Here is an 18,016-nt window from a genome sequence, read left to right on the forward strand (position 1 = left end):
TTCCCAGACTGAGCCCCCTCCTTCCTCTCCCCCTCCTCCCCCTCTCCATTCCCCTCGCCTTACCTCCTTCCCTTCCCCACAGCACCTGTATATATGTATATATGTTTGTATGTATTTATTACTCTATTTATTTTACTTGTACATATTCTGTTTATTTTATTTTGTTGATATGTTTTGTTCTGTCTCCCCCTTCTAGACTGTGAGCCCACTGTTGGGTAGGGACTGTCTCTGTATGTTGCCAACTTGGACTTCCCAAGCACTTAGTACAGTGCTCTGCACACAGTAAGCGCTCAATACATACGATTGAATGAATGAATGAATAAATAACTGCCCTTTCCCTTCTCTGTCTGCTCAGCCCCCCTCCTGACCCTCTGACATGGCATCTCCACCTCAAGTAGCTTGGCTTAGTGGCAAGACCCCGGGCTTTGGAGTCAGAGGTCATGGATTCTAATCCCGGCTCCGCCACTAGTCTGCTGTGTGACCTTGGGCAAGCCACTTAACTTCTCTGTGCCTCAGTGACCTCATCTGTAAAATGGGGATTAAGACTGGGAGCCCCACGTGGGGCAACCTGATTACCGTGTATCTACTCCAGGGCTTAGAACAGTGCTTGGCACATAGTGAGCGCTTAACAAATACCATTATTATTCTTCTCACGCTCCGTTTTAAAGCCTCGTTCTTTCCGGTGCTTCAGGAACGAACTGCAGCACCTCATGAAGAGGAAAAAGCATCTGCTGAAGGCAGACCAGAGGCTGTTCCGATCTTGGTTCTTCCTGCTGCCTCTGGAAAGCTTGGCCAACTACATGACCGAGTTTCCAGCCAACCTCCGCGACTGCCTCGTGGGAACTTGGTATCGACTCCAGAAAATGACCATCTCTTACACAAATCAGGAGGTTTGTCGATCGATGAATCAAAACCATCATTTGGATTTTGATTATGGTAGCCGTGTTCTCTGCCCATAGGGAGCTTCCAATCTAGAGAGGAAGCCTGTCTACGTAGAGAAGCAACTGGACTCTTGATTCCCAGATCTGCGTTCTCTCGCCACTAAGCCACACTGCATCTTGATAGTAAACACAAGCTTATACTTTGAAAAAGAAAAGTGATGGTATTTGTTAAGCACTTACAATGTGCCGAGCATTATTCTAAGCGCTGGGGTAGATACAAGGTAATCAGGTTGTCCCTCGTGGGGCTTACGGTCGTAATCCCTGTTTTCCAGATGAGGTAGCTGAGGCACGGAGAATAATAATAATAACGGTGATTAAGTGCTTACTATGTGCCAGGCACTGTTCTAAGCACTGGGGTCGATACAAGGTAATCAGGTTGTCCCACTTGGGGTTTACAGTCCTAATCCCCATTTTACAGATGAGGTAACTGAGGCGTGGAGAAGTTAAGTGACTTGCCCAAAATCACACAGCTGATAAGTAGCAGAGGTGGGATTAGAACCCACGACCTCTGACTCCCAAGCCCGGGCTCTTTCCACTAAGCCACGCTGCTTCTGAGGCCTCAGTCGATCAGTGGTATTTATTGAGCGCTTAATGTGTGCAGAGCACTCGACTAAGCGCTCGGGAGAGTCCATTATAAAAGAGTTGGTAGACACATTCCCTGCCCACAAGGAGCTGACAGTCCAAGAGTGGAAACCTGTGACTGACTGATAGTTTGCGGAGTTAAGTACTTGAATTCTCTGCGTTTAGCTCAGAAGTTTGAGGATGAAGTAGACACGATCTTGTTACTTCTGGCTGAGGGAAAAGGGCCGTGCTTTTAATTCATCCTGACGCAAGGCACGTTTGTTAGCCTCCCTTTCACAACTCCAGGACAAGAGGGAAAAAAAAAATTAACACAAGTTGGCTTGCCATCCCTATTTCTTGATGGATAGATTTCTGTATTTTGACGGATTTCCCCATAGGCATATATGGGTTCCGCTTTTTTCACCTTTTCCTCCTGTTTCCTTCTTTTTGCTCCTCCAGACCATCAGCGATATTCTAATAAAGCTGCTGGACATCATGGACAGTAATCAAGAAAGGTAAGTGACCTAAACATAGTGTCTTTTTTATGAGCAATCTAGGCTGTAAGCTCGTTGTGGGCAGGGAATGTGTCTGTTTAATAATAATAGTAATAATAATGCTGGTATTCATTCAATCGTATTTATTGAGCGCTTACTGTGTGCAGAGCACTGTACTTAGCACTTGGGAAGTCCAAGTTGGCAACATATAGATATGGTCCCTACCCGACAGCGGGCTCACAGTCTAGAAGGGGGAGCGCTCGTTAAGCGCTTACTATGTGCAAAGCACTGTTCTAAGCTCTGGGGAGGTTACAAAGTGATCAGGTCCCATGGTGGGGGCTCACAGTTTTAATCCCCATTTTCCAGATGAGGGAACTGAGGCCCAGAGAAGTGAAGTGACTTGCCCAAAGTCACACAGCTGACAGTTGGCGGAGCCGGGATTTGAACCCCCGACCTCTGACTCCAAAGCCCGGGCTCTTTCCACTGAGCCACGCTGCTTCTCTTAAAGCAGCTTCTGTTTATTGTCCTTTTGGACTCTCCCAAGCGCTTAGTACGGCGTTCTGCTCACAGTAAGCGCTCAGTAAAAACGATCGAGTGAAAGCAGGCGGTGGTATTTACTGAGCACCTGCTTTGTGCGGAGCACCGGACTAAGCATTTGGGGGTGTGCAGTACAGTCGGTAGACATGTAAGCACTTAATAAATGCCATTATTATTATTATCATTATTATTATTATAGTCTCTGCACACAGTAATGAGCTTACAGCCTAGGTTGCTTATTATTATTATCATTATTATCGAGGGCTTACCAAGTGCAGAGCACTGGGCTAAGCCCTTGGGAGAGTCCAGAACAAGGTCTCTGGACATATTCCTTGCCGACAACGAACCCTGCGGTGGCCCTGTTGATTTTCTTTTTTTTTTCTCCCCCTGAATGCCTGTGCTGCTTGTGAAAACCGGTGCCGTAGAAGCAATTTCCCTCCTCTTTCTTTTTTGTTTTTTGTGTGTAATAGTATCCTTCAGGAGGACTTGCTCATGTGCTCAAAACTCCACGAGGCCGTCTGCAAAGCCACGAAAGAATTTTACTTGTGCATGCCCGCCTTATCCGCCAAGATCGTAGCCAGAGCTACAAGGGCTGCCCCATCGGTGGTGAGTAATAGTCACAGTATACAATGCTTCATTCTTCGGTTTCACTGTGGGTCGTTAAAGGCCTGAGTGTCTTGAATTCTCTAGTTTTTTTTAAAAACGGTCTGTGTTAAGCGCTTATTATATGCCAGGCACTGTTTTAAGAACCGGGGTAGGTAGAAGGTGATCAGGTTGGACACAGTCCAGAAGCTGCATGGCCTAGTAATAATAATAATAATAATAATGGCATTTGTTAAGCGCTAACTATGTGCAAAGCACCGTTCTAAGCCTAGTGAGAAGCAGGGCGGTCTAGTGGATAGAGCGAGGGTCCGCTGGGTTCAAAGTGTCTTCTTACAGTTGAGGTAAAAAGTGTCTTACCTCAAATTCTGAGCTTGCCAACTACCTCAACTGGCATTTTCCTATCTTTCGCACTGTAATCTAGTGGAAAGGGCCCGGGAATCAGGGGACCTGGGTTTTAATCCCGGCTCCACCACTTACCTGCTGTGTGGCCTTGGGCAAGTCACCTAACTTCTCTGTGCCCCCACTCCATCATCTGCAACGTGGGGGATTCAATACCTATTGTCCCTCGTACCCCAGCACTTTAGTACAGAGCTCGGCGTTAAGTCTGAGGGCACGTGGACCGTGTCCGACCTGATTAGCTTGGATCAGGTCGCCGCCGCTCAATACGATGCCTGGCACATAGTAAGCACTTAACAGACAGCATTAAAAATGTAAATAGTAAGTGCTTAATAAACACCTTTATTCGTTATTATCATTATTATTATTCTCCCTTAACATCATTATTCGATATTATCATTATTATTATCAGTAATGTTATTATTCTCCCTTTTCCAATCAATCAATTAGTCGTATTTATTGAGCGCTTGCTGTGTGCAGAGCACTGTACTAAGTGCTTGGGAAGTCCAAGGTGGCAACATATAGAGACAGTCCCTACCCAACAGTGGGCTCACAGTCTAGAAGGGGGAGACAGAGAACAAAACCAAACATACTAACAAAATAAAATAAATAGAATAGATATGTACAAGTAAAATAAATAAATAAATAGAATAATAAATATGTACAAACATATATACCCTACCCATCTGTAATAATAATAATAATTATAATAATAATAATGATGGCATTTGGTAAGCACTTACTATGTGCAAAGCACTGTTCTAAGCGCTGGGGGGATACAACGTGATAGACTGGAAGCTCGTCATGGGCAGGGAACGTGTCTAGCGACTCTGTTCTATTAGACTCTCCCAAGTGCTCAAAACGGTGCTCTGCACACAGTAAGTTTTCAATAAATACCATTGATGTAGCACCAATCAATCAATAGTATTTACTCGGTGCCCTCTCTGTGCAGAGCACTGTACTAAGCACTTGAGAGGGCATAATAGACTCTGTAAACACGACCCCCCTCGAGGAGCTCACCACCCTGTCTTAAGCACTTGGGGGTAGGGACGATAGTTAAAGACAAGATCCGTGCCCTCAAGGAGCTTGCAGTCCTACTGTGTGCAGAACACTCAACTGAGGGACTGAATCTTTCCAAATAATTCAAGAGAACTTGATGGAGGGTTGTTTTTTATTTTGGTTTTGTGTGTGTGTGTGTGTGTTTGTGTGAGAGAGAGAAAGAGAGAGCGAGAGAGAGAATGTGAGTATAGTAAATGTTCAAACTTCTCTTTCTGATAACAGGAGCCCGGAGAAGTCCTGGAAAATGAACCCGGGAAGCTCAGTTTAGTGAAAGAAATATTCCATCGAGTCCTCAGCGACACCCTGAAATGGTTCCAGCAGTGGTCGCGGTTCTGTCGCCTGGACTCCGTCTGTTTTAAGGAGGAACTTAAGGTATCTGTTCCCCAATGATGTCACCAAGCCCAGTCTCCTAGTAACTCTTTCAGTTGCCTCTCTTTCTGGCTTTATTGTACTTTCCAAGTGCTTAGTACAGTGCTCTGCACACACTAAGCACTCAATAAATACGATTGGATGAATGAATTTCACTTTTCTCTCTCGAAATAAGGGGCTTTGCTAGGCCTGCACGGCTCTCCCTGCGGGGGTGACGGGGGCGTTGCTCCTCCGAAAGGACCCAACTCCAAGGAGCCCATTTAGCCGTGGAGAAAACTGAGCTCCTGAAGCTGCCGTGGGAGGGAATAAACAGTGCCTCTCTCCCTCCTTAACATGGTGCAGTCGCGAGAGCCCGGGCTTGGGAGCCAGAAGGTCGTGGGTTCTAATCCCGCCTCTGCCACTTGCCTGCTGCGTGACCCTGGGCAAGTCACTTCACTTCTCTGGGTCTCAGGGACCTCATCTGGAAAATGAAGATGGAGGCTTTGAGTCCGATGTGGGACAGGGACTATAACCACCCCGATTTGCTTGTGACCACCCCAGCGCTTAGTACAGTGCCTGGCTGTGCACTTAGTACAGTAAGTGCTTAACAAATACCACAGTAATTATTATTAATCAATCAATCAATCGTATTTATTGAGCACTTACTGTGTGCAGAGCACTGTACTAAGCGCTTGGGAAGTACAAGTTGGCAACATATAGAGACAGTCCCTACCCAACAGTGGGCTCACAGTCTAAAAGCCAGGACGCAAAGAAATGTCACATCTCTGTAGCCCGGCCCGTGCATTAAATCTTATTCCCTTCAGATGGTAAGTTCCTGGAGGGCGAGGATCATTTTTGCTAACTTGATTGTGCTCTCCAAGCACTGGGCACAGTGCTCTGTACCGAGCAAGCGCTCAGAAAATACTAGCGTTTTCCGAGTGTCTGTTCTGCACAGCACTGGACTGAGAGCGTGGGAGAGTAGTGGAAAGAGCCCGGGCTTGAGAGTCAGAGGTCGTGGGTTCTGATCCCGGCTCCGCCACTTGTCAGCTGTGTGACTTTAGGCAAGTCGTAAACGCTTAGTACAGTGCTGTGCACACAGTAAGCGCTCAATAAATGCGGTTGAATGAAAAGTCACTTAACTTCTCTGTGCTTCAGTTATCTGTAAAATGGGGATGAAGACTGTGAGCCCCATGCGGGACAACCTGGTAACCTTGTATCCATTCATTCATTCAATCGTTATTTATTGAGCACTTACTGTGTGCAGAACACTGTACTAAGTGCTTGGGAAGTCCAAGTTGGCAACAAATAGAGACAATCCCTATCCCGGTGCTTAGAACAGTGCCTGGCACATAGTAAGCACTTCTAGACTGTGAGCCCGCTGTTGGGTAGGGACTGTCTCTATGTGTTGCCGACTTGTACTTCCCAAGCGCTTAGTACAATGCTGTGCACACAGTAAGTGCTCAATAAATACGATTGATTGATTGATTAACAAATGCCATCATTATTATTTGTCTGGGCCCGCAGACCCTTTCGTCGTACCGTACAGCGCTTTGCACGCGGTAGTCGCTCGGTAAATACTGCTGAATGAATGACCGTATCCGGCGAAACGTTGAACGCTTTCTGACGATACCGTTCTTGGGTGTGTTTTTAGGGTTGTAGCCGGTTTGTGAGCATAAGCTTTGCCACGGAGGACCTGACGGAGGAGTGGAAGAGATCTTTCCTTGGCAGTCTGGAAGAAAGAATCAAACAGGTGCCATGAGCCCCGGGTTGTGAGTGTCTTGGGGACAGCACGAGCGGCGGGGAGATGAGTCCCCCGGCAGCCCTTCACACGGCGGGTTATCCGGCCGATCATTCGTTCAGTCGTATTTATTGAGCGCTTACTGTGTGCAGAGCACTGTACTAAGCTCTTGGGAAGTCCAAGTTGGCAACATTTAGAGATGGTCCCTACCCAACAGTGGGCTCACAGTCTAGAAGGGGGAGACAGGGAACAAAACAAAACATATTAACAAAATAAAATCGATAGAATAAATATGTACAAATAAAATAAATAGAGTAATAAATACATATAAACATATATACAGGTGCTGTGGGGAGGGGAAGGAGGAGGAGAGGGAGAGGAAGGAGGGGGCTCAGTCGATCGGGTCAGCGTCTCTCGTCGCCTTTCCTAGGTCGAGTCCCCAGGACACAGTTCCCCCTCGCGCCTTTAGACGGCCCGGCCTAGTGGAAGGAACCCAGGCCTGGGGGTCAAAAAGTCCTGGGTTCTAATCCTGGCTCCACCACTTGCAAGCAAGTCACTTCACTTCTCAGTTCCCTCATTTGGAAAGTGGGGAACGAGACTGCCAGCCCCACGTAGGACAGAGACTGTGTCCAACTCGATTTCTTTGTAATAATAATAATAATGGTATTTGTTAAGCACTTACTACATTCTAAGCGCTGGGGAGGTTACAAGGTGATCAGGTTGTCCCACGTGGGGCTCACGGTCATAATCCCCATTTTACAGATGAGGGAACTGAGGCCCAGAGAAGTGAAGTGACTTGCTCAGAGTCACACAGCTGACAATTGGTGGAGCCGGGATTTGAACCCATGATCTCTGACTCCCAAGCCCGGGCTCTTTCCATTGAGCCACGCTGCTTCTCAAGACTGTGAGCCCCATGCGGGACAACCTGGTAACCTTGTATCTACCCCAGCGCTTAGTACAGTGCCTGGCACATAGTAAGCGCTTAACAAATACCTTCATCCAGGAGGCCTTCCCAGACTGAGCCCCCTCCTTCCTGTCCCCCTCCTCCCCTTCTTCATCCCCCCCGCCTTACCTCCTTCCCTTCCCCACAGCACCTGTATATATGTGTATATACGTTTGTACGGATTTATTACTCTATTGATTTATTTTCCTTGTACATATTTATTCTACTTATTTTATTTTGTTAATATGTTTGGTTTTGTTCTCTGTCTCCCCCTTCTAGACTGTGAGCCCACTGTTGGGTAGGGACCGTCTCTAGATGTTGCCAACTTGGGCTTCCCAAGCGCTTAGTCCAGTGCTCTGCACACAGTAAGCGCTCAATAAATACGATTGAATGAATGAATGAATGAATGATTATTATGATTGTGACCAATGCGGTGTTTCCTTCTAGACCGTGAGCCCCTTCTAGACTGTGAGCCCACAGTTGGGTAGGGACCGTCTCTAGATGTTGCCAACTTGGACTCCCCAAGCGCTTAGTCCAGTGCTCTGCACAGAGTAAGCGCTCAATAAATACGATTGATGATGATGATGTTGCCAACTTGAGCTTCCCAAGTGCTTAGTCCAGTGCTCTGCACACAGTAAGCGCTCAATAAATACGATTGATTGATTGATTGATTCCCTTTTGTCAGGAACGCCCAGTGGAGCAGATTAAGGCGTACTGCAGGAGTCACCAGGATTTTCAGGACCTGGATTCCTCCATCAACAAGTGCTTCGAGACCTGCGCCATCGAAGCCGTGAGCTCGGCCTGCCAGGTAGCGCGGGGAAAATAAACAGCAGGCCGGCGCTCTACAGCCGGGGCAGCCAGAAGAGCGTGTCTTCCCTTCCTTCCACCTCACCCCATCCCTACCAGAGAAATCAGTGTGGCTCCGTGGGAAGAGAGAAGAGAGACGGGATGTGGGGAGGGTGGGGTGAACGGGCAGGGGGAAAATCTCCACTTCTTCGTCCCAGACCACCTCCGTTATATTCATTCATTCAACCGTGTTTATTGAGCGCTTACTGTGGGCAGAGCACTGGACTTGGGAAGCGCTTGGGAAGTGCAATCAGCTCGGCCCACTTTCAGATTCGGGTTTTTTTAAAAAATAAAGAATGACTAGAGGCGGGTGGCGGGAGACAGGGTTGTTGGGGGTGGGAAGTTCAACTTCTTTGGAGTCAGAGGTCGTGGGTTCAAATCCCAGCTCCGCCAACTGTCAGCTGTGTGACTTTGGGCAGTCTCCCAGACTGAGCCCCCTCCACCTCCTTCCCCTCCCCACAGCACCTGGATATATATGTTTGGATGTATTTATTATTCAATTTATTTATATTATTTTTACATATTTATTCTACTTATTTTATTTTGTTAATATGTTATGTTTTGGTGTCTGTCTCCCCCTTCTAGACTGTGAGCCCGCTGTTGGGTAGGGACTGTCTCTTTATGTTGCCGACTTGGACTTCCCAAGCGCTTAGTACAGTGCTCCGCACGCAGTGAGCACTCAATAAATGCATTTGAATGAATGAATGAATATTGGGTAGGGACCGTCTCTATATGTTGCCGACTTGGACTTCCCAAGCGCTTAGTACAGTGCTCCGCACACAGTAAGCACTCAATAAATGCAATTGAATGAATGAATGAATATTGGGTAGGGACCGTCTCTGTATGTTGCCGACTTGGACTTCCCAAGCGCTTAGTACAGTGCTCCGCACACAGTAAGCACTCAATAAATGCAATTGAATGAATGAATGAATATTGGGTAGGGACCGTCTCTATATGTTGCCGACTTGTACTTCCCAAGCGCTTAGTACAGTGTTCTGCACACAGTAAGCACTCAATAAATGAGAAGCAGCGTGGCTCAGTAGGAAAGAGCCCGGGCTTTGGAGTCAGACGTCATGGGTTCTAATCCCGGCTCCACCAATTGTCAGCTGTGTGACCTTGGGGAAGTCACTTCAGTTACCTCATCTGGAAAATGGGGATTAAATCTGTGAGCCCCACGAGGGACAACCTGATCACCTTGTAACCTCCCCAGCACTTAGAACAGTGCTTGGCACATAGTAAGCGGTTAATAAGTGCCATCAAAAATGAAATAAAATAAATACAATTGAATGAGTGAATGAATGAATACCACAACTGTTGTTTTCATTATTATTAATCCCAATCGTTTCTGCTCCGGGCCGCAGTCTCAGACCAACATCCTGGACATGGTCGGCTCGAGCAACCTGGGGAAGTTCGGCTCCCTGGTGTCGGCCGTGATCGCCAAGTCGTGGCCGAGCCGGAATGGGAATCACGTGGATGAGTTGAAGGAGGTTTTGGAGCACTTGCTGACCTGGCCCGACACCCAACACCTCTTCAACTTGTACGGTAAGGAAGGGCCAGCCATCAGTCGGGCTAGAGAAGCAGCGTGGCTCGGTGGAAAGAGCCCGGGTTTGGAGTCAGAGGTCACGGGTTCAAATCCCGGCTCCGCCGCTTGTCAGCTGTGTGGCTTTGGACAAGTCACTTCACTTCTCTGGGCCTCAGTTCCCTCACCTGTAAAATGGGGGTGAAGACTGTGAGCCCCCCGTGGGACAACCTGATCACCCTGTAACGTCCCCAGCGCTTAGAACATGCTTTGCACATAGTAAGCGCTTAATAAAGGCCGTCATTATGATTATTATTATTAGAGCGCTGGCCCTGGAGCCCTTTTTATGGTATTTAGTAAGTGCTTATGATGTGTCAAACACTGTTCTAAGCGCTGGGGTAGTTGCAAATAATACCAATAATACAACTGTAGCGAGGGGGGAGAATTCCGCTCCGGTTTCCGCGAGGGAAAAGAACACTGCAATTTCTCCGGCAGGAACTAACCAGCAGATCCTGGAGAAGATTTCCGAGGACGCCAAGAAGCTGTTGGCCGTGGCCGATTCGGTGTTCACGAAGGTGGTGGATGACCTCCTGAGTGGACGGATTCTGATCAGACATCTGGAGCAAATCTCGGAGCACAAGAAAAAATTTCAGGACATGTGGGAATTAAGTGAGTAAGAGGATGGGATTCTTAGCCTAAAGGAAGACCAGATTATTATTATTATTACTATTCAACGTCACTTATATAGTGCTTGGAACAGTGCTTTGCACATAGTAAGCGCTTAACAAATACCGTCATTATTATTATTATTATATATTAATTCAATATGTAAATATTTAACACATTAATATGCTGCAACATAGTTTCAGCAATAATAATCGTTTATTATTTTATATAGTATAGTTATAACATAATAGTACATCAATGTATAATATTTAACTATGTGTACAATTAATCTCATAAAACAATATTATTTATACATTAATTTAATATGTACATATTCAACATACAATAATAATTGTTTATCATTTTATATAGTATAGTTATTATAACATAATAAACATCAATGTATAACATTTAACTATGTGTATAATTAATCTGATAATATAATGCTATTTATACATTAGTTTAATATGTACATATTCAATGTACAATAATAATTGTTTATTATTTTATATAGCATAGTTATAATACATCAATGTATAATATTTAACTATGTGCATAATTAATGTCATAGTATACTATTTATACATTAATTTAATATGTACATATTCAACATACAATAATTTATTTTTATATAGTATAGTTATAACATAATACATCAATGCATAATATTTAACTATGTGCATAATTAATCTCATCAATATATTTATGCATTGATTTAATATGTACATATTCAACATACAATAATTGTTTATTTTTATATAGTATAGTTATAACATAATACATCAGTGTATAATATTTAACTATGTGCATAATTAGTCTCATCATAATATATTATTTATACATTAATTTAATATGTACATATTCAACATACAATAATAATTGTTTATTATTTTATATAGTATAGCGATTATCATTAATTTAATATGTACATATTCAACATACAATAATAATTTTTTTAATATAGTATAGTTATAACAATACATCAATGTATAATATTTAACTATGTACATAATTAATCTCATCATAATATATTGTCTATACATTAATTTAATATGTACATATTCAACAGACTTAATATAATGTAATATATTTTTTATCAATATTTGTAGTGATGATAATTACGATAATAATAAATGTGGTATTTGTTAAAGCGCTTACTGTATGCCCGGCACTTTACTCAGCACCGGAGCGGATACAAGGAAATCAGGTTGCACACTGGCTCCTGTCCCACGTGGGGCTCACGGTCCCATTGCCCATTTTAGAGATGAAGGAACTGAGGCAGGGAGAGGTGACGCGACTTGCCCACGGTCACACAACAGACAAGGGGAGGAGCCAGGATTCGAACCACATAGTCTGTCAGCAAATATTGTCAGTTGAACCCTCACGACATCGCTAAAATCTGCCCCTTTCTGCTCCGTTCAAACTGTTACCGCATTAATTCATGTACTTATCCTATCCTGCCTTGATTCCGGTATCAGCCTCCTTTCTGACCTCCTTGCCTCCTGTCTCTCCCCACTCCGGTTTATACTTCACTCTGCTACCCGGATCATTTTTCTATGAAACCATTTCAGTCCGTCAATCAATCAATCAATCGTATTTCTTGAGCGCTTACTGTGTGCAGAGCACTGGACTAAGCGCTTGGGAAGTCCAAGTTGGCAGCATCTAGAGACGGTCCCTACCCAACAGCGGGCTCGCAGGCTAGAAGAGGGAGACAGAGAATAAAACCAAACATATTAGCAAAATAAAATAAATAGAATAGATATGTACAAGTAAAATAAATAAATAAATAGAGTAATAAATACGTAAAAACATATATCCAGGTGCTGTGGGGAAGGGAAGGAAGTAAGGCGGGGGGGATGGAGAGGGGGAGGAGTGGGAGAGGAAGGAGGGGGCTCAGTCTGGGAAGTCCATGTTTCCCAACACCTCAAGAATCTCCAGTGGTTGCCTATCCACGTCGCCCTTCTAGACTGTGAGCCTGTTATTGGGTAGGGACCGTCTCTAGATGTTGCCGACTTGGACTTCCCAAGCGCTTAGTACAGTGCTCCGCACACAGTAAGCGCTCAATAAATACGATTGAATGAATGAACGAACCCATGACTTCATACGATTGAATGAATGAATGAACGAACCCATGACCACCTCACACCCAGGTCCATCTTCTATCCAGAACGCCAAGTGCTTACTATGTGCCAAGCACTGTACTAAGCACTGGGGAAGATACAAGATAATCAGGTGTCAGGCGGGGCCCACAGTCTAAGCAGGAGGGAGGGCAGCTGTCTTACCCCCATTTTGCAGGTGAGGGAGAGACGTAAAGTGACTTCCCAAAATCACACAAGTTGCTGTTTGTTAAGTTAATCGATCAGTGGTCTTTATTGAGGGCATACCGTGTGCAGAGTATTGTACTGAGCGCTTGGGAAAGCTCAGTAAAATAGAGTTGAGAAACTCCTACTGTTCCTTAGAACAGTGCTCGGCACATAGTAAGCGCTTAACAAATACCATTATTATTATTGCTAGGTAATAGTGTGTTTAGTACAGTGCTCTGCATACAGTAAGCGCTCAATAAATATGATTGATTGATTGATTGATTTAGAGCAGGTTGGCAGAAGGGGTTTGGCTGAGGGAGAGCCGAGATGTGTCTTTCTGATCCTGTCGCGTATTTTTTATCTTTTCAGAGCAGAAGAGTCTTTCCCCCCAGGAGAAGAAGCATGATCTGAACAAAACGTTGTCCAGAAGGGAGAATGAATTAGAGTACATAAAGATGGAGAAAAGTTACGTGGAGTGTCTCCTGATGATGTGTCAGAAAGTGGAGTCGATTAAAGGTAGTAGTTCGCTCATTCATTCATTCAATCGTATTTATTGAGCGCTTACTGTGTGCAGAGCACTGTACTAAGCGCTTGGGAAGTACAAGTTGGCAACATATAGACGGTCCCTACCCAACAGTGGGCTCACAGTCTAGAAGGGGGAGACAGAGAACAAAACATATTAACAGAATAAAATAAATAGAATAAATATGTACAAGTAAAATAAATCAATAGGGTAATAAATATGTACAAACATGTATACATATATACAGGATATTCATTCAATTGTATTTATTCATTCATTCAATCAATCGTATTTGAGTGCTTACTGTGTGCAGAGCACTGTACCAAGCGCTTGGGAAGTCCAAGTTGGCAACATATAGAGACGGTCCCTACCCAACTGCAGGCTCACAGTCTAGAAGGGAGAGACAGAGAACAAAACAAAACATAGTAACAGAATAAAATAAATAGAATAAATATGTACAAGTAAAATAAATCAATAAATAGAGTAATAAATACGTACAAACACATATACAGGATATTCATTCAATCGTATTTATTCATTCGTTCATTCAATCCATCGTATTTATTGAGTGCTTACTGTGTGCTGAGCACTGCACTAAGCGCTTGGGAAGTACACGTTGGCAACATATAGAGACGGTCCCTACCCGACAACGGGCTCACAGTCTAGAAGGGGGAGACAGACAACAAAACAAAACATGTGGACAGGTGTCAAGTCATCACAATAAGTAGAAATAAAGCTAAGTGCACATCATTAACAAATAGAAAGGTAAATATTTACACGTAAAACAGAGTAATAAATCTGTACAAACATGTATATACAGGTGCTGTGGGGAGGAGAAGGAGGTAGGGCGGGGGGGGTGGGGAGGAGGAGAGGAAAAAGGGGGCTCAGTGTGGGATTAAGAGCTTACTGTGTGCAGAGCACTGTACTAAGCGCTTGGGAAGTCCAAGTTGGCAACATATAGAGACGGTCCCTACCCAACAGCGGGCTCATGGTCTAGAAGAAGTTCACGGGTTGAGCCTGGGAGCCAAGGAAGAGTTGGGGGTTAATTGGGGGAGGGTGGGTGGGGTGTGTGTGTGTGTGTGTTTTGGGGGGCTTCCTTTAGCAATCACATTTTGTTTTTCTTTTTAATTCCCAAAGCGAAAAAATGAGCTGGTTGTAGGGAAGGAGATGTGGAGGAAAAACAATAATCAGGATAAGTCCGTGTGGCCTAGAGGGTAAAACCTAGACCCGGGAGCCAGAGGACCTGGGTTCCCATCCCGGCTCCACCGCCCGTCTACTGGGTAACCTTGGGCAAGTCCCTTCGCTTCTCTGGGCCTCAGTTTGCTCAGCTGCAAAATGGGGATTCAGTATCGGTTCTCTCGCAATACTGAGACTGTGAACCTTGTGTGGGTCAGGGACTGTGTCCAACCTGATTAACTTCTATCTACCCCAATGCTTAAACTAGTGTTTGACACATAATAAGCACTTAACCGATACCATAAATGACTTGTTTTGTTGTCTGTCTCCCCCTTCTAGACTGTGAGCCCATTGTTGGGTAGGGACCGTCTCTATATGTTGCCAACTTGAACTTCCTAAGTGCTTACTTAATACAGTGCTCTGCACACAGTAAGTGCTCAATAAATACAATTGAATGAATAATAATATTATAATATATGATTATAATATAATAATAATAATCGTGCGTCTTGTTAAGCACTTACTACGTGCCGATCGCTGCACTGGGTAGATACAATTCCATCAGTCCCCGTCCCCCACGGGGCCCCCACTGTAACTAGGAAGGCAGGTCTTGAATCCCCATTTTGCAGATGAGGTATCAGAGGCCCAGAGAAGTGAAGTGACTCACCCAGTTGCCAACTTGTACTTCCCAAGCGCTTAGTTCAGTGCGGTGCACGCAGTAAGTGCTCAATAAATACGATCGAACTAATGAATACAGCAGACAGGTGACAGAGCCGGGATTAGAACCCAGGACCTCTGACAGCCAGGCCCAGTCTCTACCCCTTAGAGAATCAATCAATCAATCAATCGTATTTATTGAGCGCTTACTGTATGCAGAGCACTGTACTAAGCGCTTGGGAAGTACAAGTTGGCAACATATAGAGAAGCAGCGTGGCTGAGTGGAAAGAGCCCAGGCTTTGGAGTCAGAGGTCATGGGTTCAAATCCCGGCTCCACCAACCGTCAGCTGTGTGACTCTCGGCAAGTCACGTCACTTCTCTGGGCCTCAGTGACCGCATCTGGAAAACGGGGATGAAGACTGTGAGCCCCCCGTGGGAAAACCTGATCACCTTGTAACCTCCCCAGCGCTTAAAACAGTGCTTTGCACATAGTAAGTGCCTAATAAATGCCATCATAAATAAATACGCCCTAGACCACGCTGCCTCTTCCCCAAATAGGGTATGATTTTGTCACTGGAGACTTTAATTTATGAAAGCTAATTTTTTTTCTTTTCACCTCTGGTTCCCAGTGGAGTTTGGAGATATCAAGAGGATTCATTCGGAAGACCTGGGAGGAAAGAAACTGCTCGATGCAGTGGAAGTGTGGTTGCCGGACTCTCCTCCCCCAGAGAAAAAGAAAACGCATTACAACCTGAGCCCCGACGTCCTGGAAATGGCCCGGAAAATGAAGTCTTTAAAGGATAGCCACATCTTCCAGATGTGCTGGGAGCAAGAAGCCGGGAGTTTTGCGGCGGGCGAAGAACCAGAAGTCATAACACTGGAGTTAGAAGACACCTGCTCCGCGCTCTTCCTCCCCTGCGTCTCCAAGTTCACCCTCCTGCATAAGGATCTGAAATCCGGAGACCTGACGTTGGCGGAAGTGGACGCCGTCTTCAAAGACTTCGAGAACAAGTACGCGGATCTCACCCGCGACCTCCGCGTCATGTGCCAGTTCGACGGGAGCGACAGAGGGGACTGGATCGACCCGAGGGTCCGGCAGATCAGGGAGTACCACGAGCTGCACCTGGCCATTGACTCCGCCAAGGTCATCGCCAAGGTCAAAGACGACTTGGGCCTGACGGGCGACTTCGGTGTCCTGCAGACCCTGTTGAACTTCGTAAGTGCGTTTGCTCCCACCGGGAACCGACGTTTGTGGCTTCGCGGGGGCGGGCTCGACGGCGGGGCGGACCGAGAAGCGGTGAGGTGTAGAGTCGGAAGGTCGTGGGTTCTAATCCCGGCTCCGCCGGGTGACCCTGGCCGAGTCACTTCGCTTCTCTGGGCCTCGGTTCCCTCGTCTGTAAGACGGGGGATTGAGACTGTGTGACTTTGGGCAAGTCGCTTCACTTCTCCGTGCCTCAGTTGCCTCATCTGTAAAATGGGGATTAAGTCTGTGAGCCCCCCGAGGGACAACCCGATCGCCTTGTATCTCCCCCAGCACTTGGGACGGTGCTTGGCCCGGAGTAGGCGCTTAACAAATACCGTCGTTATTACCAACTCCGTTTTAGTGGACTCTCCCCAGCGCTGAATCCAGGGTGCTGGACACGGTAAGCGCGATTGATCGATCGATTGATGGATTGATAAAGAGTTTGCCTTGTAGACCGAGGAGTTGCCGGCCTTCGGTCAGGAAAAACTGGATCGCATCAACAAGCAGCTCATCCACGCCAAGCAGCTGCTGCAGGAGATCAACGAGACCCGTCGCCGGTGTCTGGAGGAGATCTCGCTCAGAAAGGAATTCATAGGATGGGTCCGGGAGGCTCTGGAAGGTAGGCCAGATGCATTTTTTTTTCATCATCATCATCGTCATCATCAATCGTATTTATTGAGCGCTTACTATGTGCAGAGCACTGTACTAAGTGCTTGGGAAGTACAAATTGGCAACATATAGAGACAGTCTGTTAAGTGCTTGCGATGCGCCGGGCACTGTACTGAGCGCCGGGGTAGATACGAGCTCATCAGGTCGGACACGGTCCCGGCCCCATGTGGGGCTCACAGTCTTCATCCCCATTTTAGAGATGAGATGGCTTGAGGCCCAAAGGAGGGAAGTGACTTCATTCATTCATTCATTCAAGCATATTTATTGAGCGCTTACTCTGTGCAGAACACTGTACTAAGCGCTTGGGAAGTCCAAGTTGGCAACATCTAGAGACGGTCCCTACCCAACAGTGGGTAACAAAGTAAAATAAATTGAATACATATGTACAAATAAAATAGAGTAATAAACACATCCAAACATATATACAGGTGCTGTGGGGAGGGAAAGGAGGTAAGGTGGGGGGGGATGGGGAGGGGACTTAATAATTATTATTATTATGGTATTTGTGAAGCACTTAATGAGTGCCAAGCACTGTTCTGAGCGCTGGGGTAGATATGACAACCTGATCACCTTGTAGCCTCCCCAGCGCTTAGAACAGTGCTTTGCACATAGTAAGCGCTTAATAAATGCCATCATTATTATTATCATTAATTCATTCTTTCAGTCATATTGAGCGCTTACTGTGTGCAGAGCACTGGTCTAAGCGCTTGTCCCCGTTCTCCTCAGCTCCCACTGGGCCGGGAGGACTGACTGGGGCCGGGGCGGGGGGTGGGAGGGGAGTCTGCGGCACCGTG

At 45.8% G+C, this 18,016-nt stretch overlaps 1 protein-coding gene across 1 annotated transcript in view; it reads left to right on the forward strand.

Annotated features, from left to right (window-relative positions):
• RNF213 (ring finger protein 213) overlaps positions 1–18,016 on the forward strand; it is a 115,666-nt gene that overhangs the window by 14,214 nt on the left and 83,436 nt on the right. The window contains exons 10-20 of the mRNA XM_038741969.1: positions 692–890; positions 1,962–2,017; positions 3,004–3,139; positions 4,814–4,963; positions 6,591–6,689; positions 8,306–8,428; positions 9,828–10,008; positions 10,481–10,654; positions 13,324–13,470; positions 15,940–16,526; positions 17,007–17,172. Of these exons, the coding sequence (XP_038597897.1) occupies positions 692–890; positions 1,962–2,017; positions 3,004–3,139; positions 4,814–4,963; positions 6,591–6,689; positions 8,306–8,428; positions 9,828–10,008; positions 10,481–10,654; positions 13,324–13,470; positions 15,940–16,526; positions 17,007–17,172 (2,018 nt within the window). The remainder of the gene's footprint in view (positions 1–691; positions 891–1,961; positions 2,018–3,003; positions 3,140–4,813; positions 4,964–6,590; positions 6,690–8,305; positions 8,429–9,827; positions 10,009–10,480; positions 10,655–13,323; positions 13,471–15,939; positions 16,527–17,006; positions 17,173–18,016) is intronic.

Source organism: Tachyglossus aculeatus, unplaced genomic scaffold, assembly GCF_015852505.1.
Source record: "Tachyglossus aculeatus isolate mTacAcu1 unplaced genomic scaffold, mTacAcu1.pri SUPER_34, whole genome shotgun sequence".
Taxonomy (NCBI): domain Eukaryota; kingdom Metazoa; phylum Chordata; class Mammalia; order Monotremata; family Tachyglossidae; genus Tachyglossus; species Tachyglossus aculeatus.